The sequence below is a fragment of the Trachurus japonicus genome, chromosome 23 (genome assembly GCF_045865225.1).
Source record: "Trachurus japonicus isolate A0001 chromosome 23, Traja_1.0".
Classification (NCBI taxonomy): Eukaryota; Metazoa; Chordata; class Actinopteri; order Carangiformes; family Carangidae; genus Trachurus; species Trachurus japonicus.
Window position 1 is genome coordinate 9,665,513 of NC_140929.1, and position 27,982 is coordinate 9,693,494.

The following is a 27,982-nucleotide window of genomic DNA, read 5'->3' on the forward strand; positions in this document are numbered from 1 at the left end:
ATTAAGGGAATTTTAATATTTACACTTCATTCAAGTGGCAGCATCACATGAAATATCAATGTTAACTTCTCTTTGGTTTTAGGTTTAAAGAGGTATCTTGTCAAAAAGTAAACATTGAAAACAGTTAAAAAGTGGCAGAATTCATGAACAATGTAGGATTTTATAAGGCAGTGTTACATGAAAAAAGTATCCACAATGTTTCATCAGATACTTTTCGAAAAGGCCAAAGTGCTGCAGATAAAATGACACAAGTCTTTTCCTTCACCTTCAAGTAAATGTCCCACGTTAAGATAATCAAAGACAGAGAGGAAGCAGCTTAAGGGAAAAAACATTCATTTTCAGTGTAAGATTCAACCTGAGAGGAGCAGTGATCTAAATCCACTTGAGTCAGCTTGAGTGAACTCCAGATCTGTCACTGGTTGAGTCGTCGCACCGATCTGGTGGTGGTAGTGGACAGGTTCTTCTGTGTCATGGCTGGAGAAGACATGGCGCCGATTATTTAGACATAAAAAAAAAAATCAAGGTTGTGACAACAAAAAGAGACGACGTCCGTGTTGTGCAGCTCACCTGAGAAGTCCAGCTCGTAGCTGAAGCTCTTGGTGTTAAACTTCATTGAGCCCGACGGGTTCTGTTGGTACTGGAGCTCGATATCCTGACTGGAAATGCTGCAGTGACGATAACTCTGCACAGCACGGAAAAGTGTGGTTAGCTCTTTCATATAGCAATGCATTTCGAGCTGTACATCTCATTTCATTTTTGATTTATTTCATTCATGGTATACATTCTCACATGGTTGCACATATTTACATAATGTACATTGTCACCATGAATGAAAAGGAGCAGGATGAAGAAAACTGATTTTAACAATTAGTACTGTGCCTAAATAACTGCTTACATAGCTGTTAACTTATTATTATTCTCAATCTTATTTAGTGCTGAATATTATTGTTATTTAGACATTTTTGTCTTACTCTGGAGTAATCTTTCCACATCCCATCGATATCCTGAAACTGCCATCGTGGCGTCGTGCTAAGACTGCAGTGGAGAGGAATCACAGACGGAAACATTTGCATCTTTAATGCCATGCAAATATAATGTGTGGTTGACATAGATAATACATGAGATATTCACATATAAATAGTAACACATTACACAGCTCACTAGAGGACATGTTTGAAATGTAATTCGTAGAGCAAAGGGGAAGTTGTGCACCTTTTACTTTGTGATTCATTTCTTTCAGAATAACGAGTCTCTTTACCTGCTGTTCCCGTTGTTTAAAGTTCTCCTCACTGCTCTCCTAGTCCCGATTCGGTCATTGACTTGATACATACCTATGAATACAAAAAAATGTTAATAGTACATTAGTGGCAAATGAAACAGGAAGCTGTTTTTTTCTTTGGTTGAAGCTGAGGAGTGATTTCTGATGATCTGTGTGAGTATGTATTACTTGGAAAGTCCAGTGTGTAGGAGTATCTGTTGACCGCGAAGTGAAGCTGGCCCTGTGGGTTCATCTGGTACTGTGCCTCAATGGCCGTGCTGTCAAAGGAACATATCTACACACACACAAGCACAAATAGAAACACTTTATTAAACCACTGAATGAGACTGAAGTGAAATAATCATCTTCTTTTCTGCTTTTTTATTATTATTACTAAAAATCTTAACCCTGCATCCACTTTGAAATGTATTCTTTTACACTTTACTATCCCCAGATAATATTTTTGAGACAATTATAAAAACTACTTGGAAATTAAGGCGTGCAATTTCATAGGTTGCTTTGATTTAATTACATTTATCTGAATCCTTTTGTTATTTATCCCTCTTTTTGCTCTATTTTTAAAGATATCTTTATCACTTTTTCAATTTATACAGGAAAAGCTTTGTACAAGAGTATAAAAGTGCCTTATACTACACAGAACATGGTGAACAAACAAAGAAACAACAAAATAATCATCTTAAGATGTGTTTGCAGTTTGACCACCAGATGCCACTGCTGACTGATATTATTTATTTACCAGGGGGACAAAGGGAAAAATGAAAGTTGAACATCTTTATGAGGCAAACTGGTGAGTTATTAAGTATCAAAATATCCAGCTGGAAGTAAAAACAAAACTATAACGATACATTTTTTGTTTCACTTTTAAGCTTCTGCTCTTTTAGATGCTCCACTTACATGTGCTTGGTATTCTGTCCATTCCCCTTCCTCTCCCATGAATTCCCACTTGTAACTTCCATTAGTGAGCTGGGAGAAGGAGGAGGAGGAGGAGGAGGGCAGCAGGACTGAGGCAGACACAGGGCTGCAGAGACATGGAGACACAATCACATAGGTTCTGTTATAATGGATTTTCTAATCAATAAATTAATCCTAACAGAGTCTCACTGCAGAGGTTTTACTCTCATTATCGCCGTTTCTTCATCTATACTCTATATACTGATTTAAAATACTGTTTGTTTGTCAGTAGACAGCTCAGAAGATTAAAAGTGAAATTATTTGGGGGTTCAGATTCAGAAAGCACAAACATCCAAAGCAGGAAAGAGACAAGACAGTTTGAGGATCGACCCACCTTCCAGCGGTGGAGGAGAACTTGGGTCGCCTGCGGACGTTCCTGCAGACGCCCGTAGTGCAGTTTGTCTGGGTCATGGCTGCAGAGTGAAGCACCGCCAGTTAGATTTAGCTCAGTAATATTGGTCACAATGATTGAAATTAATTACTGCTAAGTGCTAAGTGAGCTAATTACACACCGGAGAAGTCGAGTCTGTAGTTGTTATGGCCCACTGTGAAGGTGAAGATCCCCCGAGGGCTGACAGCGAACTGACTCTCCACGTCTCTGCTGGTGACGGATGAGGACAACGTGGTGGAGCCCTGAGGAAGAGGAGGAGGAAGAGGAGGAAGATTAATCAAGACTGCACATGGAGATGTTAAGATTTGTAAAAAGCCAGTGATTATCATTCTCCTCCTCACCTGGGATCCATATTCCCGCCACAGCTGATCGTCTCTGAAGTACCAACCCACTTCTTCAGTTTGACCCTGGGGGACGAAGCTCAGTCTCTGGACCTTCAGATGTGAGTTGCAGGTCTGCAGCTTATCAAAGTCAATGAACACGGACCTGGAAGATACCAAATTCAGTTAGATTTTTAAAAATATTGACTAACTAGTTACATTTTCATCTAAATTCATCAACACAAAACTCATCCAGACACACAGATGTTATTTATACTAGAGCTTTGTGTCACCAGTCTAAGTTTCAATAGTGAATTTAATTCTCTTAAATATTGTTTCTAAGATTTAATCCTCCTTTTAAACTTTAATAAGTGCTTCCAAAATAAAAATCCTGAACTATAAAACATTTTTTCTGTCCTATCTGACAAACAACTGGAGGTTAAAGGGATAGTTCACCCAAAATTCAAATTTCACTCATTATCTACTCACCCTCATGTCGACTAAGGGCTGGGAGAATTTTTGCTGGGAGAGTCCTCCGTGCCTTCTCTGAGTTAAAACATCCAGATACCTCCATACTGCTCATCTGTAATGCCCCAACATGAGAAATTGTTCCGCCGGTCAGTGCAAATCACGCAAGATTTGCACGGACACAGGAAGAGCAGTGAACTGAGACACTGGGAGCTTCCGCTACAAACAAGCTTAAAATATAGACTATAGATTTTTTTCGGAACAATTTCTCATGTCGGGGCTTCAATAAGAGGAACATTACAGACGAGCTGTATGGAGGTATTTGGATGTTTTTTGGTGCGTCTTTTTGGACGAAGAAAATTGAGCCCCGTTCACAACCATTATATGGACAAATACTGCTGCGCGGACCCCCTCGTAACTCCGAGAAGGCACGGAGGACTCTGAAAATTCTCACAGCTCTTAGTCGACATGAGGGTGAGTAGATAATGAGATTTGAAATTTGGGTGAACTATCCCTTTAAGACCAGTTGAAAGTCACACGACTGACCCTTGGCTGGTGTGGATGGTGATTCCTTTAGCTCCAGGTTGGCAGTAGTGGGTCTCAATCACATGGTCATTGTCAATTTTGAGCCACTGAAGTCGGTGCAGCAGCTGCCACTCATAATGTTTCCCACTGACTGAGACATGAAGGAACAAAATATCCTGTTACAACATGTGTTCCCTTGATTTACATAAAACCTGACCAAGCTTTGACAAACACAGGTGTCAAGTAGGCTACTTAGAGCAGCCTGAGGCCGGTTAATGTTTGACACTGTCTGTTTATGTCTTTACTGTTTACTGGTGCAGGTGTGGTGATAAATACTTTAACCCAGTTTCTGTCCAGCCTTTGTTAAACCCACACACTCATTATAGGAAGCTCATGAAAAAATGGGAAGAAAAGATTTGTCAGAGGCATATTAGTAAAAAGCCAATGAGTCCATCCACCATCATTATAATGGAAAGAGTAGGCTATATACAGTATATTGAATTGTGTAGAATAAAGTTGTCTAAACTTCTCAAATAAGTAGCAAAGAAAAATATGCATTTTTTCTCATTATAACCTACTGTAAGTCACTGTTATGCGTTTAAATGTAGTTAGTTGCACTTGCTTTCAATTCCCTCTACCTCATCGAAGATATGAGGGCATCAGCTGAAAGGATCGATCTCAGGCCTATATGTTAATAATCAATAATATCTGTGAACTTGAATGGTCTTGTCATACGAACCTCGTTCCTCTTGCAAAAACCAGCCATCATCATCTTCCTGCGAGTCACACATATAAAGAGCAGATTTAAAGAGTTTACAGATCACGAAGTCCGTTTGAAAACTTTTCGACAGGAATCAAACTCAGACTGATTCAATAATCTATAATATAAAACTCACCGTGCTCTGCTGATAATACACTGTAATGATAAGAAAGGCAGATTAAACAAACATATATAGCGACATATAAAAAGTGGGTTTGTATGTTTGAAATATTACTTACTCGTCCTCCTCAGCATTGATACAAAGGTTTCACTTCATAATAGGCGTCGTATTTCACTTTCGTTTCGTGCTCTGGCCACAACAGTGACGTCCATGATCACAGTCTGTTTGCTGTCATTACAGCTGTATTTATAACTGAAACAGCTGTTGGAAAAGCTTGTTACTCATGGAATAACAAGAATAAGAATAATTTTATTCGTCAATTATTTCAAAAGGACTGTGAAAATAAAAAAAAAACATGTTAAAACATATGATCTCATTAGGCTTTACAAAATATTCACTGAATAAGTATTTCTTTTTTTTTTCTTGCTGTCACCTTTAAACCCCCTGATGTGTTTATGATAACACATTTATGTTATACTGTTGTATACACCTATCTTGGTCTGTATTCATCTGTGTAATACTCGTTGTCAATAAAAATAATCAGTTTGATTGAAGCCATGACTTACAGTAATTCGATATATCATGTTGGCCATATTATGTGAAATTTAAGCTTGTATAAGTATATCCGTCCGTTTAGTTGGGGATTTTTGATTTGCAGCTGCATACTCAAAATAATATTTCCATCTGCATTTGTGCCATTCAGATAATACAGCTTTACTTATCAGCAGGGATACAGTGTGTGGAAACTTAAACGTCTTTCTCATAAGAGCTGCTATCATTTCTCACTGACTTGAAAACAACAGAACAAAACAGACAAGATGTTTCGATTTGAAAATATTTTTTAATGTCATTCTTAATATTTAATGCAGAATGCATATAAGGCAGAGAATGACCCATGATTGTACTTCCAATAGAAAGCTAAATATAAAATGAACTGAGTAATTGTCGATCCACGAACACAGGGATTTGATTGCATAATGAAGCACCTGAGTTACAGCTTCAGAGGTAAAACCCTGCAAAGATCATGTACAAAATACCATTCAATCTGCACTATATTTGTCTTAGAGGCACTTAGTTACACCAGGAAAGGCAGTGTGTTGATATGTTGCAGCATGAATTATATAATTCAGATCATTAATGGAGTGTTTGTTGTTGATACCAACCTTTGGCATCTCTTTGCTATGGCAGTGTGTAGGTTATGAAAAATGGCTTTACTCTAAGTGTAACTGTAAGATAGAGCAGTACGCTGCTCATTGTCCGAGTGAAATATTATAGGCAGTATTTTGGTGTGTGTTGGTAACCTTCAAAACCGTTTAATACAATCTCCAGTCAGAGGTTTGGACACTGTTTTTTCTTTATTTTCATTACTTACTTATATCGTAGATTCACACTGAAGACATCAAAACTATGAAGGAACACATATGCAATTATGTAGCAAACAAAAAAACAGAATATGTTTTATATTTTAGGTTATTTAAAGTGGCCATATTTTGCTTTGATGGCAGCTTTGCACACGAGGTCGTCACCTGGAACTTTTTTTTCTCCAACAGTCTTGAAGGAGTTCCCAGAAGTGCTGAGCCCTTGTTGTCTGTTTTGCCCTCAGCATTTCAGTTGGGTTTAGGTCAGGTGACAGATAACACTTTGGTTTGAATTCACACTTTTGTGTTTACAACATAACTCCATATGTGTTCCTTCATAGTTTCCATGTCTCTAATATGAATCTACAATGTAGAAAGTGATAAAAACAAAGGAAAACCATTCAATGAGACAGTGTGTCCAAACTTTCAACTGGTAGTGTATACATTTAAAAAAAATAAAATAAAATCACACAGCCTTTGTGTCCTGAGTCCCTTTCTAATGTAAACACAATGCTCAAGTTGTCATCATTACGCTATTGAAAGTCGAGAATAAAAAGTCCCAAAATAATTGAATCCCAAATTAAGAGCTTATGGTATTGCACAAATGTTTGTGGATTGTCTTCTCGGGTCCAAAATCCTCTACGCTGCTCACACCAGCACACGTTGGACCTTGCGTGAGCTCTTCATCCTGAGGTTGGTTTGCGTCATTGCTGTAAAAAATAAAAGGGAATAAGTGTGGATCATAAACAAGCACTAATAACAAATCAAACTGCTAAAGAGTTTAACTGGTACTCTCTTTATTAAAAGGGATAATTTGCTCAGGAAATAGCCTCTCAACGTCAAATTATGGATTCATACATACAAGTTTGATGCCACTTGATATTTGCTTGAGCTTATTGCCATTTCCAGAAATTAGTCCTAGATGATAAAAATGGCTCATTTTTTTCTTGTTACAGTATCTCTGACCTTTGAAGTCCAACTTGTAGGTATCTCTGCCCACTTTGAAGGTCATGCTGTCCTGGGGGTTCAGCTGGTACTTCTTCTCGATCTCGTCACTGCTCACTGAGCATTCAGTCTTAGTGCCGCTCTGTTGAAACAAGGCCATACTCGCATTGTGGTTCAGCTTTGCATTATCATCTACTGTCAAAGTAAATCATTAACAAACAGATGGGTTACCCTGCGCTTGAAGACGTGCCATGTACCAGAGCTCCCTTCGAACTGCCACTGTGGTTTGGTGCCCAGGGAAATGTTCCCCACAGCTGCACCGACCTGAGCAGCTCTGTAACAACCACAACAGTCTGGTAAATACAGTATGCAGCAGTGGGTTAGCATGGATAAGGCTCATACTAGAAAGTGGTCAGGGTTAGGGATATGGATAAGTTTATGCTCAGGTCAATGTAGCAGCAAATGTTATTATCTTTGAACAGCACAAGGCAAACTGTTTCCCTTTGTTTCCCGTCTTTATGCAAAGTTAAGCTAACCATTTTTTTTTTATCAAACTGTCACCCAGAAAGCAAATAAGCACAGATCAATTTGACTTGTTTGGCTATTTTAATTGTTTTTTTTCACATATTTACCATTGAATCGATTGGAATTTGATCAATTTTTGCCCAAAAAATGAATAAACAAACAGCAAACAAATAAAATCCAAACTCACGCTGCCGCTGCTTGCTGTTTGAACACCGGTCTGCGAGAAACTTTCCTCTTCTTCTTTTTACTCACCTGCCGCATTTCTAATAAAAGACAAAAAAAATGGAACAATGAGGTTAGTAACTGAGAAGAAACCAGCAGTGCTAGTCTATATTAAAGATGTGTATTTTGTGAAAGTTGTGAGAGCATTTACTGTATCACCTTTGAACTTAATCTCGAGAGAATCAGAACCAACGTTGAAAGTGAAAGAGCCTGACGGGTTGCTCTGGTACTTCTGCTCTATGTCCGAACTCTTCACAGGGATTGATTTGCCCTTCGAATCCTGTCCAGAAAATTACCTCAATATGCTTCAAAACTCTTCAAAACAAATCGCATCCTAGTGTATTTGTGTTTGTGTATTTTACCTTATTTCCATACTGGATCCACTTGTGACGCAAAGTGCAGTACCAGGTCCACACGGTGTTCCCATCATCCAAGCGTCTCACTCTCAGGCTCTTTCCGTACACTCTCATCCTCTGAAAATCGATGCTCACCGCCCTATAGAGACAGGTATAAGATCACAATGGTGTCATTTAGGATTTCTACTGTAGTTCTCAATCCTTTCCCATGGTGAAACACAATAGTGAAGCATACATGTACATTTTTGTCTCTTACCCGTATGGCGTGTTGTAGATTTTAATGCTTTTAGTATGAGGAAGGCAGTACTGAGCCTCGATTACTTGATCATTATCCACGTTCATCCAGGCGTTGCCATCGTTCAGCTGCCACTGGTAGGATCGGCCGTCAGTGAGGACCGGACCTGGTGAGAAGAAGGGGAAAAGAAAAAAACATCATCACATTGAGCTTTAAAATTAATTTGTGGAGATCTATGATGTTTAAATGTGTTATTATTTTATTTCAAAGGGGCATTTGTTTCAGTAAAAGTTAACCAGTTTGTCATCCAGACATCCCTTTCTTTTCCCCTCCTCCTCACCTCTAGATGCTGACCGCTCCCGGCTGCCCCCACTACCCCCACCAGAGGACTTCCTCCCTCCTCTGGGGTGATTCAGCTTACAACTGGACCCATATTGGCAGTTTCCTTTGAGGGCATACTTGCAGACGTGCAAATAAGAACACCTGTCTCCATCCCGACAGCGGCCGTTGTTGTAGTACCTGCAGGGCTCCTTTACATTGGACTTCAGATAAAAACATACACATTTTCATCATCAAACAAATTCAACTTGAAGTAATGATTAGGAAATCACTCAACTATGTCAATAAACAAACCTGACAATCCTCTTCATATGAATCTTCGTCACTGTCGGACTCAAAGCTTTCGTCAGAGTCACTGGATGCAGTGTAGCGGTCTTCATCTGAGTCTGGAGAGAAAAATGCCACACTTTTTTAATTAATATCCAGTGTTTGCTTATAGGCTACACATAAATGAGGTGTTCAGAGTAAATGTGTAAATACTGCCGGTGTTCGCAGATCTACCATAAAATACATGTGCTGCATGTAATATGAATACACACATGGGAGGTGATATTTCTTCAAAAGAATGGAAAAATACTTTAAGTCCTCTTATATATTCACTGTATTCATATACAGTAAATATATAGGATACATATATGTATGTATTTATTTGGTCAGGTACACTCTGTCTCTCATTCTGCTCCTGCTGGATAACAAACTTACTTGCTGCATGACCTACAAGGAAATTAGTTGGAAAAAAGAAGAGAAAAAACAAAAAAAGAGTAATGCAACTACTACCTCTACTACTATTACTATCAATAATAATAATGGCAAATGAAAGTAAGCACGATTTTTTACAATAGAGTAGCCTATTAGGTTGGAGTGAGGCTAAACGACAACCCTGTAGGAGGGTCATTCCGCCAAAAGAGTGCCATTTGCTCATTGTAACTCTTAAAAATTAAACTTCATTTTTCATTCCATTTCAGTATAGAATTTTTTAATATACACATTTACTCATTCAAAATGAGTACTGGTCAATCTCAGGCTACTTTATTTAATTTATTGCTTCTTTTATCATTGCATTTTTGAAGAAAAAGTAACAGCAATGAGGGTAACAGCAATGAGTTTTTAGCATAAAATCAGCAATTGTGTGAAATCTAGCCAAATAGCATCTATACTAATAGCTTGAGCACACAGAGCACATTCTTAGGATTTCACTGAATATTTTACTTTTGATATCAACAAACACTGTCTAGAGATAATTTAGGTAACAGGAATGAGTTTTAAGAGTGACGGACCCTGACATAGCTACAATATCATTCAATTTCAGGAAAAATAAATTACAGAATTTAATGTTGGTCTTCCCATGACTTTCAAAAGACCTAAATGATGTCACTTCCAGCAGAACATGTCACTGGTGGAATGTTCCAAAACTTTTACAGTGTAGAATGTGTTCGGGTAACAGCACTGAGTGAAAACCTGGGGACGGGACTAAAATGTGAATTTTAACCAAAATATAATTAGGTTTTAATTTAAAAAATGTTATATAAGTGTAGATATAATATAAAGTCACACTAATATGCAAAAAAAATGAGATTTTAGAAGGATTTTATTCATAATGCATTGTGGTAAACTATAGCGTTTGGCTCTGGGGACATGCAACAAAGGCTATGTTTCAGTGCTTTGAAAGCCTTTTTATAGTAATTAAAAATTATATATCTTTAATTTCTACAGTGATTCATGTGTATGGTGCTTTGTTTATTAATTAAATGCAATTTATATTATATTATTACATGTTTTTATACATTTAATATGCTGGGGACAGAAATGGCACTCTTTTGGTGGAATCGCCCAGGAAGGAGCTTCATGAGAAACGAAAGTGAAACTTCACACTGCCTATTTCCAAACTTCTACATAGACGATGATAAATCTGTGTATCTGACTAAGAATTTAGACTCGTGTCATTCCTATTGTGTAAGAAAGCGACATATAGACCAGTTGTCCTGACGGTTTTGTTCTCATTTGATATGCATCGACTGTAAGTGCCCCATAAAGTAAACGCAACTCGAAGCAGTTTCTGGCAGCAGAAAAGCCACATATGGTTCAAATGAAAAGAGCAACGAAACGCATTTATTAAGCCGATCGACCCACAAATAAATACTGTCAACGCTGCAAAGTGCACAACATATAAAGTACAAGATCTACTTACCGGGAGCTGCTGACGCCATTATCTGCCATATAATAGTCCTACTTTCGGTTTTTACTGTCAACACTTCATGCCAATCCAATCACACCCTCACATGGGTGATTTCCAAGAGGCTGGCTCTTCTGCTTCTGCTCAGTCATTTTCATATCATCTTAATGTGGAAAAGCTGCCAAAAATACCCTGAAATGAATAGTTCAACATCGCTCTGAAATAAAGTGGAGAATAATCTTATAGCCAAATGGAAATACTAAAAATAGAAGTAAACCTACGTCAACATTTTACTTGTGTTAATGTAAATAACACCTTCCTTTACTGGTGAACAGAAGGTAGCATTGATATATTTTTATTTTCTAATCATTAAAATTTGTTTTTTAAATTTCGTCAATTTTATATTATGTCTAATATTAATTAATTAACCAACAAACATTTTAAATATACAGTATATTGGCTATAGCCTATATAGCATACAGCTCTGGAAAGAAATAAGAGACCACTTTCACAAATGTTTCTTATTCTTATTATAAAAACCACTGCTGGGATTAAACATTGACATTATCCCACAAAAACTGATTCATATACTCTTCCTGAGTTAAAATATTGTTGCTGTGTTGTTTAGGAATAAATATGAACATGTTTTCTTTGCATTATTATTATTCAAGGTCTGAAAAGACTTGATATTTTTTGTTATTTAGACTAGTTTAGTCATTTTCAGCCAATAAAAGCTCTAAATGACAATATTTTTTATTTCAATTTTGGGACAAATGTTGTCGGTAGTTGATAGAATAAAACAAAAATGTTTTAATTTAATTTTACTCAAACACATACCTATAAACAGTAAAACCAGATAAACTGATCATTTTGGGAGTGGTCTCTTAATTTTTTCCAGAGCTGTATATTTAAAATGTTTGTTGGTTAATTAATTAATTGTTATATTAAAAAAAAGTTTAGCCTCAAGGTTCATTGTGTAGTGCGCTAACTCCGCCGCACCGCTGGGTGGCGGTAGTGGCGCGTTGCTGCGCTTCAAGACCCGCGAAGGAGAAAGAAGGGTCCTTCCGAAGCAGCACCGACCTACGAAGGGCACTTCACAAAATCCCTAAACAAGGAACAGGGTAATAAAAAATAAACAAAATGGATTTCCTGGACCACGCTTACACCAGTGCCACGTTTAACAAAGACAACCCCGTGGAGTTCACCTATAAAAGTGAGTACAGACGGCGGGAAAGTGTGTGTTAATCGAGCAACAGCCGCTCACATTAGAGATAACGTTAGCTTAGCACCTAGCAAGTAGGCTAGTCGTCTCCACGGTGAAAAGTTACCCAGCAAGCACACGCCTCCTTTCAGCCTTTCATCATCCAGTATCAGGGAATAAATGCTCTTCGCCTACATTTCCCGGTTGGCTTGAGGTGTCCGTGAAGTTTTTTTTATTTTAAATTACCTGTGAACACAGACGAAGTGGGGAAACACACCAAAGCTTGATTGATTGTGACACCTGTTGCACCTGAATTAAAAAGTATTAGTTTTCCAGTAAAAAAAACCCAACATTTAAGACAGTCACAAAGTATTTGCACACTGTAGTTTCTGGTAGTGAATCAACATTTCCTAATCATGCTTAATATGTTACTGGAGTCGAGACTTGTGCACTGTTTTTCACCTTTGTGCAGTTTAACTATGTTTTTCCTTTCTTCTCTTTCTCAGTGAGTTCAAAAGAAGTTGAGGAGTTTGTGAAGCTGAGGGTTTCAAATAATTACCTCTTCTCTGGAAGAAGAAATACATCCATGTTGGCATGGAGGTATGATGACAAGTAACATGTCGGTGTAGAAATAGAGGAAGGTTTATGTAATGCAGTTACACACAGTGTTATAACGGGATGTAATTCTTTCAGGTTTTGCCCAAGATATTCATGTCATAATATTATAACATTTTGCTTAACATGTTCCATTATATAAACCATCTTGTTTGTGTTGTTCTATAGTTTGATTGATGGCACAAAGGTCTTACTCTAAGCTCTAGTGACCTGGATCTACTATTAATCTACTATTTTTTAGGGCCATCCTGAAACATATGGGATTGCAACACAAGATGACCCACAGCCAAGCATCCAAAAAATGGGAAAACATGAAGAAGCGGTACAAGGTATTCATAGTTTTGATTTTCGCATTAATGATTCTTGTATAAAGTTTCTGTTGTTGACCTGATATCTGTCTCCACAGGACCTGAAAAGCCCCCCACTTGGAGTGAAAGTGTTTCCTGAAACGTGGGTTCATTTCACCCTGATGGACGATGCTCTGCTGGGTCGGCTGGAGGGCAGTGCCCCCATCATCAAAGCTTTAGTCACCGACAAAGACAACGGTGATTTCTTACCAATCCCCAAAACCAAGAAGAGAAAGGTATCCATGGATACAGCCTCCTCCACAGCTTCGGCAGCAGGCGGGCCGGAGATCGAGGTTTCACTAAACGGAGACGAGGATGGGGAGCAAGGATGCACGGACATAGATCGCATCATGCTAGAAGTGGACAACGAGAGGAATGTGATGGACAACGAAAGACAGGCCATGGAAAAGGAGAAACAGTTGATGGACAGGGAGCGACAGGTGCTGCAGAGGGAGAGGACGGTGCTCGATCGGGAGGTCGCCGCCCTGGACCGAGACCGAGCCTCGCTGGAGAGGGAGAGGGCGATGATAGAGCGGGAGAAGGTGGTGATGGAGAGAGAAAAGACGATGGTGGAGAAGGACAAAGATGCTGTGTGCAGAGACCGGCAGGCTCTGGAGCGAGAGAAGGCCAGACTGGAGAGACTGTACGGATCGAAAGAAAGGAGTGAGGAGGTAACAGAAGACACGAGCAAAGACACAGACGTTATGGATAGAAAGGAACGGTTCCTTTATTTATTTGAGAGACTTATTGAAAATTTTTGAGAGAATCTTTAAAACTGCACTTATGCTGTACCATTGGTATATATTTAATTCAAACACTTAGGTTTGTTCCTGCACAAAACTGCCTCTGAATAAACATTAAAGTGTTCACCTTGGCTGCATCTGCATACAGTAAACCATAATAATTCAAAAATCCATAATATACTAACACTACAAGTTGTCAATGAAAACGTTGAGCCACTCCTAGTTTGGAGAGGTCTTCAAAACAACTTTATTCACTTGTGGTTATTCCATACAGAGCACACAATAGCAAGCTATTAGCATTATTCTTAACCCCATCCACAATCAAAATCAACACCCCCGCCCTCCCAAATCAAACAATAGTCTTTAGTTGATTGACTCTTTAGACATAAGAGTCTTTGGTGTAGGCTATTGTGCACGGTTAAAACATCACTTTTTGAAATGTAATCTACCAAATATTGCAGTTCATGTAAAAAAAAAATCTTTTTTTTTTCAGAATATATATTTTTATATTACAGTACAGACTTTACAACAAATGATTGTGTTTAAATGAGTCTTTTATTGCATTAGATACTCAATTAACCTTTCGTTAAGCTCCAGCTTCAATAAGTTTATGCTAGTATACATTTCCAAAAGTGTTAGATTCATCATTAATAATAATATTATTTTTTATTTTTACAAAACAAACATCTTTAAACAATATTACTGGTTCTTCTTTTTTTTTTTTTGCCAGTCTTGAACAGACACTGGACAGAAACATACATGTTGTTTGAGGGTTTTTAATAAACTGATAATCTCCAAATGCCACCTATTGTTTACACTTAATCAAGTTGCAGAACAGTTTGGCTTTTGACAAAGTTCTTGTGTGTATGTGTGTGTATTTGTATGTGTGTGTACATGCATTTTTTCTGTTGGTAAGGTAATATGACAATCAGGACGGTTTTATAGTGTATATGTGGTTCTTGGCATGGAAGTCTGAGCAACAGGAAGGAAAGAGGTACAGTGGATGAGTGTGTATGTGCTTGATCACCAGAATCTGAATCATAATTTACGTGTTTGTGGAGGCTTATGAAACAATTCCAAACAAAGTTTAATGGATCTATAGGATACGTCAGCAGCATGATTGACAGTTGTATGCCGTTAATGATTGATTGACAGAGGAGTGGAAGAAGAAATGGTGTAGTGTCTGTGTGTGTGTGTCTGCGTGTCTGTGTGTGTCATTATGTACAAAGATGTGTGCATGTGGTTGTATTCGTGGGAATCAGTGTGCAAGAGTGTGTAAGAGTATGTGTCTGTGTGGTTAAATGAGATCCCCGATGGGTATACGGGGCAGGCAGATGTAAGCCTGCGGGGTCCTGCTGAGGTTGATGGGATTGCCGTCCAGACGGATGTCCTCCAGTGCGTTCCTGATGTAGTTGAAATCTCTCAGGTTGCAGAACGTGTCCTCGTGCATCATTTGAATATTGTTACGCTGTGAGAAGAGATCGAGGAGGATACATGATGAGATATAGCTGTGCATTTTAGATTTGCTTTGAGGTAAGAGACACAACTATAAAATTGCGCTAAGACCATAAAGATATGTTTTTCATTTCAGACTGAACTAAAAAGAGTTTTAACCTAAAGAATGCAAAGAACCTGCTTTGACAAGTGGTGTGGAGTGATGATGGATGCAAATATACCTGTAGGTGTAGAGATCGGAGGCTGTCTGGTAGAGGCACAGGGATGTAATCAACGTGGTTGTCTGTTAGGTACAGGTACAGCAGGCCAGTCATATCCTAGAAACAATGAAAAAAGATATAGGTCATTATTTGTTGGCCCTGAGCTTCAGGTGTTACTCATCAGAATCAGAACTGTTTTATTGCCAAGAGCAGTAAAGGTCAGTTTACAGCACGAGGAACTTGTCTTGGTGTCAGGTGCAAACATAAAAGTACCAAAAATAGAATAGAATAAGAAAATAAAATAAAATTGAATGAATTAAAATATTCTAGTGCAAAAGATACGCATATACTATATACAAAAAGGAAATATGCATACCGTATACGATAAATACACATATACTATATAAAAGAATAGAATAAAGATACAAATACTACTAAACTCATGCAGCAACCAAGATATAAAATGCAACACCTAATAGTAGACCCCACAGCACCGTCTAGTGTACAGATTATGTAATGGCACATAGCGGAACACCAAATCACCTCCTATTACAGGCATATAAATGTATGTAAGTGACGAAGGTGTACGTACTTTGAATGCCTCTTTGTGAATACCCTTGCTGCCAATGTTGTTGTGGCTGGCATCAATCAGGGTCATGGTCTCTGGGAGGGAAGGCAGCTGTGAGAGGTGATTTTCTCTGATCACCAGTTCCTCCAGTTCCGGCAGGCCCATGAATGCTCTGTCCTCGACGGTCGTAATCTCGTTGGCAGTTAAGTCGATCCTCTTCAACTTGTCTGGAGGGAAGTGGGAAAAGACAATCTGATACCGACACTGATGGCTCAGCACAACAAGAGGAGGGAGTGATCGATCTAATTCTTGAAGTTCACCCTCGTCTAATATTCATATATTTTCATTCAAACATGAAACATACTCATCGAGGCGAAGTCAGACTTGTTGATCTTGGTGATTCTGTTGTAGCGAGCGTAGAAGTGAGTGGTGTCTTTGGGAAGGGGTGGTACACTATCCAGCTTCAAGTCATCACAGTAGACCGAACCACCAAGGCACGTGCACAGCAAGCAAGTGGGCATACCTGCAGCACATGGAGAAGAAGAAGGAAAAGGACAAGAGGAAAGGAAGGAAGGAAGTAAAATGTGATAGGATGCAGAATAGATAGTTGTTCACATAATAAGGCTTTACCTTCTTCAAACCTTCAAGAGGTTCTGCTCCACAAGACAAAGTCAATCAAACCAGGATTTCACAAACAGGTTCCAAGGGGAACTGAGATTTTACATCATGCTTGTCTGAAGTCTGTGCCTTTACTGTTCGGTACTGACCTCGTCTGTCAACCACAGGCTCATCGGGCTCGTCAGGTTCACCCGACTCTGGCAATTCAGAGCTCACTGACCCTTCTACACCGCCAGTACCCTCCTGAGGGGTTTCTGGTGTGGTCGGAAGCAGCCCCTCCTCTTGTTAGAGACAAGATTAGGTGTTAAAGAAACAGGTTAGATTAGCATGGACATGGAACAGGATGTCTGGCAAACAGTGACCCACTGTTTGCCGCAGTGATATGTTATATACAGTAGCCATATTAGCAGCATCAAACTGCTAATATACAGTGTTTGTGGCATTAAATTGATGAATGTTAAATGAAAAGGTCTTTGGTGTTAATAACATGAAATATGATATGAGTGGTTAAACACTTTTGGGAAGTCTTTTCAAGTAGGTCTGAGTTGCCTCCCTGATGGGCTAACTTAATATTTTTTGCAAAAGTAATTGTTGCACCCAATGACAAGGTGCCAACTTTGCAACTAGTTCCCCAAATAAATCTTGCCCTATTTAGACATTACAAAAATAAACAAAAACCATGTGTGTTTCTCACCAAAGTAAATAATTTTATATCTTTAAGATATGAGAAGTGCATTTACTTCCTCATACATTGTGCAAAGCTGATTTCTTTTGTCTATTTTCAATTGTTTATAAGCTTGCAGTCTTTTTCTTCAGGCACTGCTTGTTTAAGGGGTAGCTTTAAAGCTGCTGGTTGGCAAGTTCACTAAAAGATTCACAGATGGCTTCTTGGCCTGACTCAGTTTTTACCCAGCCTTTAACAGATCTCACACAAGGCTAGAGTAGATACTGACCTTTATCAATGTCAGGGACCAGAGTTACCTCAGTAACCTCGGTGTCTCCAGAACCAGAGACACCAGAGGTCCCAGAGGCTCCAGAGACATCTACGTCTCCGGAGACTCCAATGTCCCCTGAGGTCCCTGAGAATCCCGAAGCTCCTGAGAAATCCCCAGAAGCACCCGATGCCTCTTGGGGGATAGTGTCGGGAATGAGGGGCAGCTCCTCCTCTTGTTAGAGCCAAGGGTTGGGGTTAGGAGACATGAAGTTAGGTGGGTGGGGGTGAGATAGACAATCAATCAACCAATTAACCAACCAATCACACTGACATTTTAGATGACATGATGTTAGAAATGAGTAACACAAATACAGTGGCAATCAATAGGACAAATAAGTAAGATCAACATTTAACTAAGGACACAGTTAAATGGAATTTAAAGCAACAAGTCGACATAAATCACAGGTGACAAAGGTTATTTCTACACAATCAAGAAATAGTGTCGCTACAAGCTTTACTTACAGACATCTGGTCTGTAAAGGTACTAACCTCCAGATATCAAAGTTATCCCTGTGTCCCCGGACTCACCAGAGCCCCCAGAAACCCCAGAGCTTCCAGAAGCCCCTGAGATCAAGAGATCTCCAGAGAACCCAGAACCAGACTGGTCCCCAGATGCTCCAGAGCCCAGGGGGAGTTCAATGGAAATCCCAGAACCTCCAGAGCCAAAGTCTCCAGAGGCTCCAGAAGTTGCGGATCCCATGGTATCCCCAGATCCTGAGGGATCCCCAGATCCCCAGAGATCCCCAGATATCAAGATATCCCCAGATACCAAGAACTCTCCAGATCCCCCAGAGCTGAGGAGCTCCTCAGAGGCTCCGGAGATAAATACAATATCACCAGAACCCCCAGAGCCACCAGAGACTAGTAGATCTCCTGAACCTCCAGACCCAGAGGCCCCAGAAGCTCCCGAGGCCCCAGACCCCACGGAACCCCCAAAATCCCCGGAGACATGAAGGATGTCAATGGGCGTCAGACGCAGCTCCACCTCTTGTTAGAGACAAGATTAGGTATTAATAAACAGACAGATGAGACTGAAATGGATCATTGATCAGGTGTGGAGGTCACAGTGATTATTAGGTTGAGTAGTAGGAGACAAATGGACACAATGAACATGACACATTTAAACATTAATGGCTAGTTAAATGGAAGACATGCACATGGAAAAGATGATTTGCTGAGGACGGAGACAATGAGTTTTGATGAGGGATTAGATTAGTGTTTCTTTGGTTTGGAGTTTTTGTTCATTCAGGGTAATGCTGCTTCCACAAAAGGCCCAGAGAGGAGCAGGGCCTTCACTGAAACTGTGTGAACTTTCTATTTCAAGTGACTTTATGTTTATGGGTGTGCGCTGCGGACCTCAGTGTGAATGCTTTTTTCCAGACCTTTCTGTGTGTCTGGGCCCATGAGAACCCCAGATCCCCCTGAACCCTGAGGGATGAGCTGGGGAGTCAGGGGCAACTCTTCTTCCTCCTCTCCTTCCTGTTCCTCCAAGGAGGCCTCGGGTACAGGGTAGTTGTAGTCAGGTGGGGCCAGTGTTCCAATCTCTATCTGAGGAAAAGACGGCAGCAGTGAGTCGAAAATGTAAGAGATGGATTTTAAAGTTGAGCATCAGAGAAGTAATGAAAAACAATGAAAAACTAAAAAATATGTCATCACTTGGCTATAGTAGTTCCATTGTTGCTTATCCTGATTACTATTTTTCCAGAAGGTTAAAAAACCTTGTCATAATAAGAAAAAAGTACCACGGCACACAAAAGTGCTACCATGTTTTGCCCATAACTTAATAAAGGCAAAAAAAAGAAATAATTTCATCAAGATGAGCAAGAGAAGTCCTTAGTTCCAGGCAGCACTCCTACTCTTCAGCTTTTTCACAACCTTATCATAATATTTAATAGGGAAAACAGACATTAGGGCTCTGTACACATTTCAACACCTGATAAAGTCTGAGATGCTGTGCAAAGTTTAAATGAATGTTGGGGGTCAATGTGATAATAGGGAAATAGGGGACATTGAATAATGCAAATGGTTTCAAGATAATCTAAAAAAACAAACAAACAGACTTCCCCTTGTTAGATTGAGTCTTAAGTTGAGAGATAAAACTGTTGTGACATGACAATGCCACCTCATGACTAATTTTAGAAAGGTCAAGATATTTTTGCCCACAGGGAAATAAACAACATCTGTTTAACAATTCAGAACAGGGGTGAGACAAACAGCTATGGGCACTTTAGATTTGCCAGTTAACGTGTCTTTGTGTCTGTCTCAGTGTCTTTGTGGGTGGAAGCCAGAGTACCCAGACACAGGCACAGAGAGAACATAGAAACTCATGGCCTCAGGGCCAAAACCTACTGAACCACCATGCAGCCCCAAGTCTCTCAAAGAGATACATCTGTTATTGTATCAAAATTCACAGTTACAACCCTTTGTGTCAAGGTTTTATCATGTTGCAATCTATTGCTGAGAAGCGGTCACAGCAGATCCATCTGGGCTGCAGTATCACTTGAGGTTGTGTAATTTATTTGGTAAACAAATTACTGGGCTATGTCCTGCAATGATCAGTCAAGTAACTACTCGGTGGGAGACATCAGTCTATGATAGTTTAGCACTGATTCAACACAGACTCAAGATACATTTTATCATGCAAAACAAAGCTCTATTCATGCAAAACAATCCACAATCCTTCCCATCCAGTCTCTGATTGGCCTTTAAACCACTTTCCTGGGGTAACCACTCTGTACAGCATGTACCAGGAGGACTGATATGGTGGTTAAATAGAAACTTTGGAGTAAACTGTTGAGATCTGTGATCACTGTAGGGAAAACCAAAAACAATATGAGCATGAAATCAGTTATATTCTTTGTCAAGTTCATCAGCATTTGCAGTATGAGAAGGCAAAATCCCCTGTTGGATAGACACACAGTCCAGTGGTTTCAAATGTATCTAGCATATTCCTTCTTCCCCTTTCCTCTTTGTTATCTCTTTAACTTTTGCTACAGCTAATTGAAAATGGAAGAAATAGAAATTAAGTTGAAACATTACAGAGAAACAGTTAAACTGACATGTCACTGAATCAACAATCGAGCAAGGACAAGCACAGGCCCATCTCTTCAGTATTACACTATGACCTTCAGTGTATCCTCCACTAGATGGCAGCAAAGTGTCCATATTGAAGTATCCACACTAGCAGCAGTAACCTACAAACTCTACAAAAGCCAGGGAGGACATTTCTGGGGTACAGAGACACCAAGATGATCACAGTGATTCATCTTTGTACCCACAACCAAGCAACAGCATCCTCTGGACAGACCACAAGGCAAAAATTACTTGATATTCTTTTTTTTTTCTTACATAACCTAAATTATGAACTGCACTTTAGTGAACTGTAGGGAACATCCAAAGACTATGAAGTAAAACCATGTTAACACTGATTTCAAACACATTACTTTATTGACAATGGCTTGGCATTTTCCATTATCAAATACACATTTGAGACATATACTGTAGACATTTAAATTTCAATGCAAAATATAGTTTCACCAAAACAACCAAGATGAATGCATTTATAGTGCTTTTGGTTCTCTCATTTAAAGCTTCAGGTATTATAATTGCATTTACAGGGACTGCAGTTGATCCTTTATGTTTTGGTGCTTCATGCAGTTCTATCACTCTCCAGACGAGGGCAATGAAAACCCACACACCAGCACAGGTAATACCTGACACCCTCTCACGCCCAACAAGGCTGACTCAACCCTCCAGAAAGGGAATGGTCCTTGTGGAACCAAGACACTCATGGTAGCTGCAAGAATTCAACATTTTACTCCTAGCAACTGCCTTCAAGCAAAGTAATCAGATGCCAACAAGCCACGAGGTGTTAAAGTAAATGTATATCCAAAGAAGTGAGTATGTAAGTAGAACCTTTATGTCGCCAGAAACAGAACTGAATGCAGTGACATTAAATGCAGAAATGGAGAGATATCTAGCACTGAATGTCACATTTTAAAGCTTGGCAGAGACACAGTTTGGGATACAACAAGGTAGGCCTTTGAAAAGTCTTGCACAGAGTTAGCTCACTGCAGCTCTACCCTTCATTTCCCCCTTTCCCCAAAGCAAACATTTACACCCGAGGGGAAAAGAAGAGGCGAAACGCTGGCAACCAAAAAATATATATATATAAAAAAATCATTTCTGGAAACAGCATGGGAATACAGAAAGCACAGGGAGAGGCGCTGAATGTTAGCATCGAGCCAAAGCCAAAACGACGTGTCTGTGCTGAATATGTTGTATAAGGTGCATTAATCAGTAGATCCAAAGTATATAAAGTTTCAGCTGCTCGCTGGTTCACAGCTGCGTCCTTTAGCCTACAACAAACATGCAGGTCACACCTTAAAAAATGAGCAGCATCAAGACATCATCCAGCTGATGGCTCATCTTCATACACAGTACAGCGTGTTAATTCATGCTAAGCCTTGGGTCCCGAAAATGGAAAAAGCCACGTGGTGTTTTAGGTGCTGGGAGGCAGGTTCTGTTTGGACAGAGCCAGGCAAGCTGCTTCCACCTGTTTTCCAGTCTTTATGCTCAGCTACGCTAACTAACGCTAACTGACTGCCGGGTTTAGGCTTCAAATTCAACACACATATAAGAGTATAGTGTCAATAAGGACACTGTGAGATAAGTGCCGGGACAAAATTCATTCATTCAAAGAGTCTGTGAAATGTGATCAGTTTTTTTTTCCAAGAAGCAAAATGAATGCTTACTATATATCAATGCAGCATAAACAGCAGTTTCAGAAATCACCAGGCAGCAATGTATATAGCACATGTGTAAATATTATTTCTCCTAGCCCTCGAACAAAGCAGATTCACAATTCAAATTACCAGCTGCAATGATCTGAGCTTTCTCTGAAGACGTCCTTTGACTGAAGAGAAAATGATGAAAGACAGAGTGAGCGACTGGGTCAAACAAAGACGCTTAAATAAATCTAAAGTTGGTGATTAAAGCATCTGCAGAGACTTCAGAGAGCGGCAGATTGAGGACGCTTTGCTTGGATAAGGTCGTGGATGAGACTTTATTTCTCTCAGAGGAGACGAGCCTCGAGGAGAAAGAAGAGACATACAGTACTAACAAAGAGCTGGAAGTGGAAAGTAAAGACTCAGCATTCCAGAGGCATGGAGCTCATCATCGCTTCACTGCTCCCGTGACGTTTTGATGTGTGTTTGAATAAAGTCCATCTTCTCTTTTACTCTTCTCAAAACAGACGGTCTGTCTGAAGATCTGCCCTCTCACCTCCGACTCACCGCCGTCAACAAAAACAAAGTGACAGATCTTTGCAACGTGCCGTTTCTCAACTCTGCAACCCTGTAGTTATGAGTTTTGTGTTTATTTAGTGTGAACAGCCAGATGAGAAAGACTCTTGTAACTCTAATTGTATTGTTTCTGCTCTTCCTGCTCCTGCAGACTCCCACAGAACCTTATGCAATGTGCTGTGTCATATCCAGGCTTGTTAAACAGCGAGGCATGATCAAAGCCATCCCCCTCGCAACACATGACAACGTTCCCACACTTGAGCACTGTCATGTGTAAGACTCAGCTGTAAAGCTTTGCACAACAGAATTCAAACATATCAAATCCAGGTTGTGCTTGCAACTTTCTGCAAGTGCAGGGTGAAAAGATTATTTACTGCTTTACTTCGTTAGTTCTGCTAAACCTGCACTAGATTGTGGGATAGGTCTTAGATAACAGCGGCAGCGTGAGCGGAGTCAACATCAGGTTTGACTTAAGTCGCTGGCCTTAGAGGAAGCAAGTCCAGAATCCTGTGTGGATGATTTGCCGCGTGCCGTCTTGACATCGCCTTGGCCTAATTTCCTTGTTACAAAGAAGCATAAATGGGAACATGAAATTTGGCTTAATCTTGCCATCCCAGCATGCCCTGTAGGCCTGCCACATCACACTCGACTTGAGCTTCTGCTATCCATTTGTCATGTTAGAATAGAAACCTTCTCTCTTGCCGAACGCATCTTCTTAAAAGCTGTTGCACAGAGCAGAATCTGAGGCGAATGAGAAGTGACGTGTGTCCCAGCATGCACAGCGGTCTTTGGGTTTTGCTCACTTTGAAGCACATCGGTTCCTTATTTGACAGTGACAGGTCATACTTAAATAGACCTGAGTCCATAGCAGCTGCCTGACTTGAAGCTTATTGACACCCATTCAATAAAGGCTTATGAAACAGAATCAAGGCGGATAAATAATACATGCACTGTAAGTCATGATGATGCTCCATCATGTGTATCTGTCACGGCTAGAAATATATATGCTGATAACTGAATGTAAGTGAAACCAGTCAGACGAATCACACCGGCTGCAACTAATCAATCTGCACAAAGATAGATAAATAAATAGATAAATAAAAATGTTTATATGGTGTGTGATTAAAAGATGTCCCTGCCTTTGGTTCTTCAGGCAATAAATAAAAAAAACATGTCAATCATTGAGGAATTAGTATTTTTGGATTCCGCAAGTGAAACTACTCCACATGCAGATGGGCCGCAGATTCTGGTGCGTGTTTTATGTTGAAGTGGTGGAGCCGGGGTATGAGAGCGAAATACTTTGGCCACAGTTGTGCATAAAGCTGTAAAGCAGTTTGTCCACTTTCCAAATGGGCCCTGTTGCTGTCAGCGTGATGCCTATCTGCTCCATGAACCTGGTGACCTCATATCAAAACCAGACCGTTCTCCAGTGTTACACTGTCACAGCTGTGATTTGTGAAATGTGAAGGAAATCTGGAGGGGAATATGATCGGCCCGTATGGTTTCAACTCTGGAATCTATTAAGCTTTGTGTAACAAAAGAACTGACATAAACTAAACTGATGAAGGTAAATGTTGAATAAATACCATGTCAGTCACAAATGGCATCGGTTAAATGTGTAATAACAAACCTTTTGAGCTTATACAACACTCATGCATCTGCTATCCTGCTTTGCAGCTTGGTGCAGGGCAGCTAGCTAGCTAGCACAAAATGGCAACACACCAACGAGCCATGGCAGCAACACCAACATCCACGTCGGTGAAGTTTCTTACCTGAGGATCATCAATTGTCAGCCCATCTTCGTAGTCATAGATATCCTGGTTCTCCAAATTTAAATTGTCTAGATCCACATCGTAGTTGGCACTGTCGTATGAGTCCAAGTCCACTTGTCGGGAAAATCTGGGGTTGGCCACCACCGCTTTGAGGACGAAGAGTCCCAACACGAGCCGCACGAGCATCCTCATTGTCCACCTTGACAAGGACAGAGAGATATAGAATTAAACAGAGAAAATGTAAAAACTGCATGATAATTACACTTTTTTTAGGAATTTATTCCATATTAAATTGAAAAGGGAACAGATATGCAGACATGAAATTGACCTTGAAACACCAGCGTGGCAAACTGAGCAACTGTGTCGGATAATCACCTTTAAACTTGTTGCTTCCACAATGGAGGTCATGCTTTGTATTGAAATGTGGTTCCACATAGGTGCACTTCAACAAGGCACGTCTTCATGATATTAGCTGTGTATAATATTGGCAGCATGACATCTCTACAGTGCTACAGACCAGGGCTTGACTTTGGGTCACATCACTGAGGTCTGTGAATTCATTACTGAGGTGCAGACAGCTCATGGGATAAGAATACGAGGGCCTCTTGCCTCGCTGAGCCAGATGCTCCAGGGAGCGGCCATCTTGGCTTAAAATCAGCACTATCATGTGGCGTGTCAAAGGTCAGAAGTCAGAGTTGATCTGATAAAGAACCATGGGAAGGTTTTCTTCAGTCTGCTCTGCAGGGCTCAACACTCTGAGAAATCTACTTTGAACTGCTTGAAGGATTTTAAAATGCATTTAGAGGACTGAAGATTTCAGGTGGTTTCAGAGTTAGAGCTGCGTTTGAATCCTTGTGTTTTTGTGCTGAGGCTTCCAATGTTTTTCCTCAATCATCTCTGTAAAGACTTTGGCTGAAACATGCAGCGAAATTCTTATCCATGAATTTGAAATGAGGTGAAGACAAGAGTCTTTTTTTTTTTAACTTGAATGCAAAATGAGCAGGTATGACTTTCACTGAGTGCAGATCTGCAAAGCCTTGACCCAGATAGATGCTCATTTCCTCTGCAGCTCAGATCTGGCCAAGCTTAGCCAGGTTGATTAAGTTTATGGGTGTGAATCCCAAGTGGGGAACAGTAATAAGATTATAGTATGTTAATTACAGCTTAATTAGCTGTCATCACAGACATTAGGCTTAGGAATTAATCATTTGTCAGTGGGGAATTTCATAGCACACTGAGGTGCGCAGGTGTAGCCACATCGCTGCCGGCGTGAGAAGAGTTTTAAGAGAGTCCTCTAGGCCGGGGCAGAGAAACGGAGAGCGAGGGAAGGGAAGGGAAGGGAAGAAGCGAAGAAAAGAGCAAGATGGAGAGAGAGGTGGACAAGATGTTGGCCCTCAGGGTTAGATGGAGAGAGTGAGGATACGACTGAGAGGGAGAGGGTGTGTGTATGTGTGAGAGAGGGAGAGAGAGAGAGAGAAAGCGCTAACTCGACCCCTCGCCCTTTACAGAGGGTCTTTATGAGGCCCGGTCGCTGCCTGTCTCAGCACTCAAACTCCAAATTCCACCGAGGTTTGTGGACAGGATGGCAGTGAGTTACGGCTGCAAGGAAAAGCTTCATTCAGCAGTGACACACACACACATGCACGCGCGCACACGCACATGCACATGCACATGCACACACTTGGAGAGACACATCCTCTCACAGATACACACTGTGTCTGAACACACCTATCTTTTCAGAGAGAGAAAATTGAGAAACCTCTGCTGCTATTTTAGGACGAGGACAGATATAAAACAAAAAAACAAAACAAACAAAAAAACCCCACCTCCTGCCTTCCAAGGTTTTTTAAAGTTATCAATCTAATCTTTGTTGATATGGGAGGGATACACTAATTATGCAAATGACTGCCGGTTTAAGATGTCTAACATGAACTTAGTGCACCTGAGTGAAAAAAAAAGGTGAGTTGGCTTGTTAGCATCTCCACTGAACTGACTTAGTGTCACGAGGCTCTGAAATCCAGCATGGCTACACTGAAAGAAGGACTATGCTATACAGACAGAGGTGTGCTTTTATACAGGCCATCACAGTGTACAGTGTGTGGAAACTCTGTAGGTGTATGTGTGTATGAGTGTAGCCTCCAGACTACCTCCGTGTTATGCTTGGCTCGCCGTTGGGCATTCCTGATATCCAGTGATTCTTTTTCCCTCAAAAGCCACAAGCAAACATGACAGACGTCCCTTTGCTACCGGTTTGCAGAGCAAACTGGCACATTTGTATCTTAGAAAAACCCCAACAAAGCAGGTGGCAAAGATTTTAGAGCTGAAGAATTTATGCACACACACACACACACAGAGCGAAGATCTATAAAAACCATCCCATATAACACATTTTCATCACTTCTTCCAAAACTGGAGGTATTTTGAACTAAATTTGATTTGACTTGATTTGCTGCCCCATTTAAAACCAAAAGCAAATCAAATGCTGTAGCTGTCAAACGTGGCAAAATGAATTAATATCACTGAGGTTGTCACAAAAGCAAAAAACAAGAAACAAAAAAAACACCTGTTCACATCTGCTGAAGCTTATAAAACTTCCAGGCAACATTTCTCGATCACTATCATTGCTCAAGGACAACAAAGACATCCACATTTCAGACACCTGCAAACCTCCCAAAGCAAATCCCTGAGTGAAAATTAGCAGCTGCATCACCAGCCAATTAGTCAGCAGCTCCAATGCAAACCCTGAACAGCAGCAGCAGCAGCAGCAGCAACAGCAGCTGTGGAGGGGCTAGGTGAGCCTTCCCTGCCTAATCCCCTGCACCAGAGAGCCATTGAACCAGTATGAAGATAGCACCAAGAACGCTTACCTCTGTCTCCTGCTTTCCCGAATGGTCCCTTCAGCCGTGATGGAGATGCTGAGGGCTCCGGGACCTGGCCAATGGTGAGAGGTCGTGCAGGGTGCCTTGAAGAGGGAGGGTGCGTGTGTGAAGTGTGTGAAAGGTGTGTGTGTGCGTGCGTGCGTGTGTGTGAATGTGACAAGTGTGTTGGTGTTGGTGTGTGTGTGTGTGTGTGTGTGTGTGTGTGTATGTGTAGGTCTGTGTGCTCTGGCAGACCTGAGTGCCCTGCCGCTTATGTGTGAAGGTAGGCACTGAGACTGATTGGACTAGAGCAGATTGCTTTTGGTCACTCGGACTGCAC

General features: G+C 40.4%; 4 protein-coding genes across 5 annotated transcripts; 1 reads left to right on the forward strand and 3 right to left on the reverse strand.

The window, feature by feature from the left end:
* Nucleotides 1–23: 23 nt before the first annotated feature.
* Nucleotides 24–5,027, reverse strand: LOC146962550 (uncharacterized). The gene is made up of 13 exons (XM_085769942.1): nucleotides 4,991–5,027; nucleotides 4,831–4,850; nucleotides 4,674–4,710; nucleotides 3,956–4,085; nucleotides 2,963–3,107; nucleotides 2,743–2,863; nucleotides 2,565–2,643; nucleotides 2,174–2,297; nucleotides 1,448–1,553; nucleotides 1,259–1,331; nucleotides 972–1,035; nucleotides 568–682; nucleotides 24–474 (listed from the first exon to the last, which is right to left on the reverse strand). The coding sequence occupies exons 1-13, from the start codon at nucleotides 5,025–5,027 to the stop codon at nucleotides 413–415; spliced, it is 1,113 nt and encodes a 370-aa protein (XP_085626068.1). The 3' UTR covers nucleotides 24–412.
* Nucleotides 5,028–5,677: 650 nt separating this feature from the next.
* On the reverse strand, nucleotides 5,678–11,089 carry LOC146962551 (uncharacterized). The gene is made up of 10 exons (XM_085768924.1): nucleotides 10,984–11,089; nucleotides 9,090–9,181; nucleotides 8,797–8,998; nucleotides 8,478–8,622; nucleotides 8,228–8,360; nucleotides 8,025–8,145; nucleotides 7,831–7,906; nucleotides 7,350–7,452; nucleotides 7,140–7,260; nucleotides 5,678–6,883 (listed from the first exon to the last, which is right to left on the reverse strand). The coding sequence occupies exons 1-10, from the start codon at nucleotides 11,000–11,002 to the stop codon at nucleotides 6,822–6,824; spliced, it is 1,074 nt and encodes a 357-aa protein (XP_085625050.1). The 5' UTR covers nucleotides 11,003–11,089; the 3' UTR covers nucleotides 5,678–6,821.
* Nucleotides 11,090–12,011: 922 nt separating this feature from the next.
* LOC146962552 (uncharacterized) lies at nucleotides 12,012–14,673 on the forward strand. Its single transcript, XM_085769099.1, has 4 exons — nucleotides 12,012–12,181; nucleotides 12,676–12,769; nucleotides 13,026–13,113; nucleotides 13,191–14,673. The coding sequence occupies exons 1-4, from the start codon at nucleotides 12,109–12,111 to the stop codon at nucleotides 13,890–13,892; spliced, it is 957 nt and encodes a 318-aa protein (XP_085625225.1). The 5' UTR covers nucleotides 12,012–12,108; the 3' UTR covers nucleotides 13,893–14,673.
* epyc (epiphycan) lies at nucleotides 14,411–27,933 on the reverse strand. 2 transcript variants are annotated; one of them, XM_085769097.1, is made up of 10 exons: nucleotides 27,652–27,933; nucleotides 24,785–24,983; nucleotides 19,092–19,257; nucleotides 18,199–18,696; nucleotides 17,669–17,881; nucleotides 16,865–16,996; nucleotides 16,462–16,620; nucleotides 16,122–16,324; nucleotides 15,551–15,646; nucleotides 14,411–15,342 (listed from the first exon to the last, which is right to left on the reverse strand). In XM_085769097.1, exons 2-10 carry the CDS (start codon nucleotides 24,974–24,976, stop codon nucleotides 15,172–15,174), a joined length of 1,830 nt encoding a protein of 609 aa, XP_085625223.1. In that variant the 5' UTR covers nucleotides 24,977–24,983; nucleotides 27,652–27,933; the 3' UTR covers nucleotides 14,411–15,171. The 2 variants fall into 2 exon arrangements, with proteins under 2 accessions (XP_085625223.1, XP_085625224.1); XM_085769098.1 differs by lacking the exons at nucleotides 16,865–16,996; nucleotides 17,669–17,881; nucleotides 18,199–18,696 and having other exon boundaries at nucleotides 27,652–27,866.
* Between the last annotated feature and the right edge of the window lie 49 nt (nucleotides 27,934–27,982).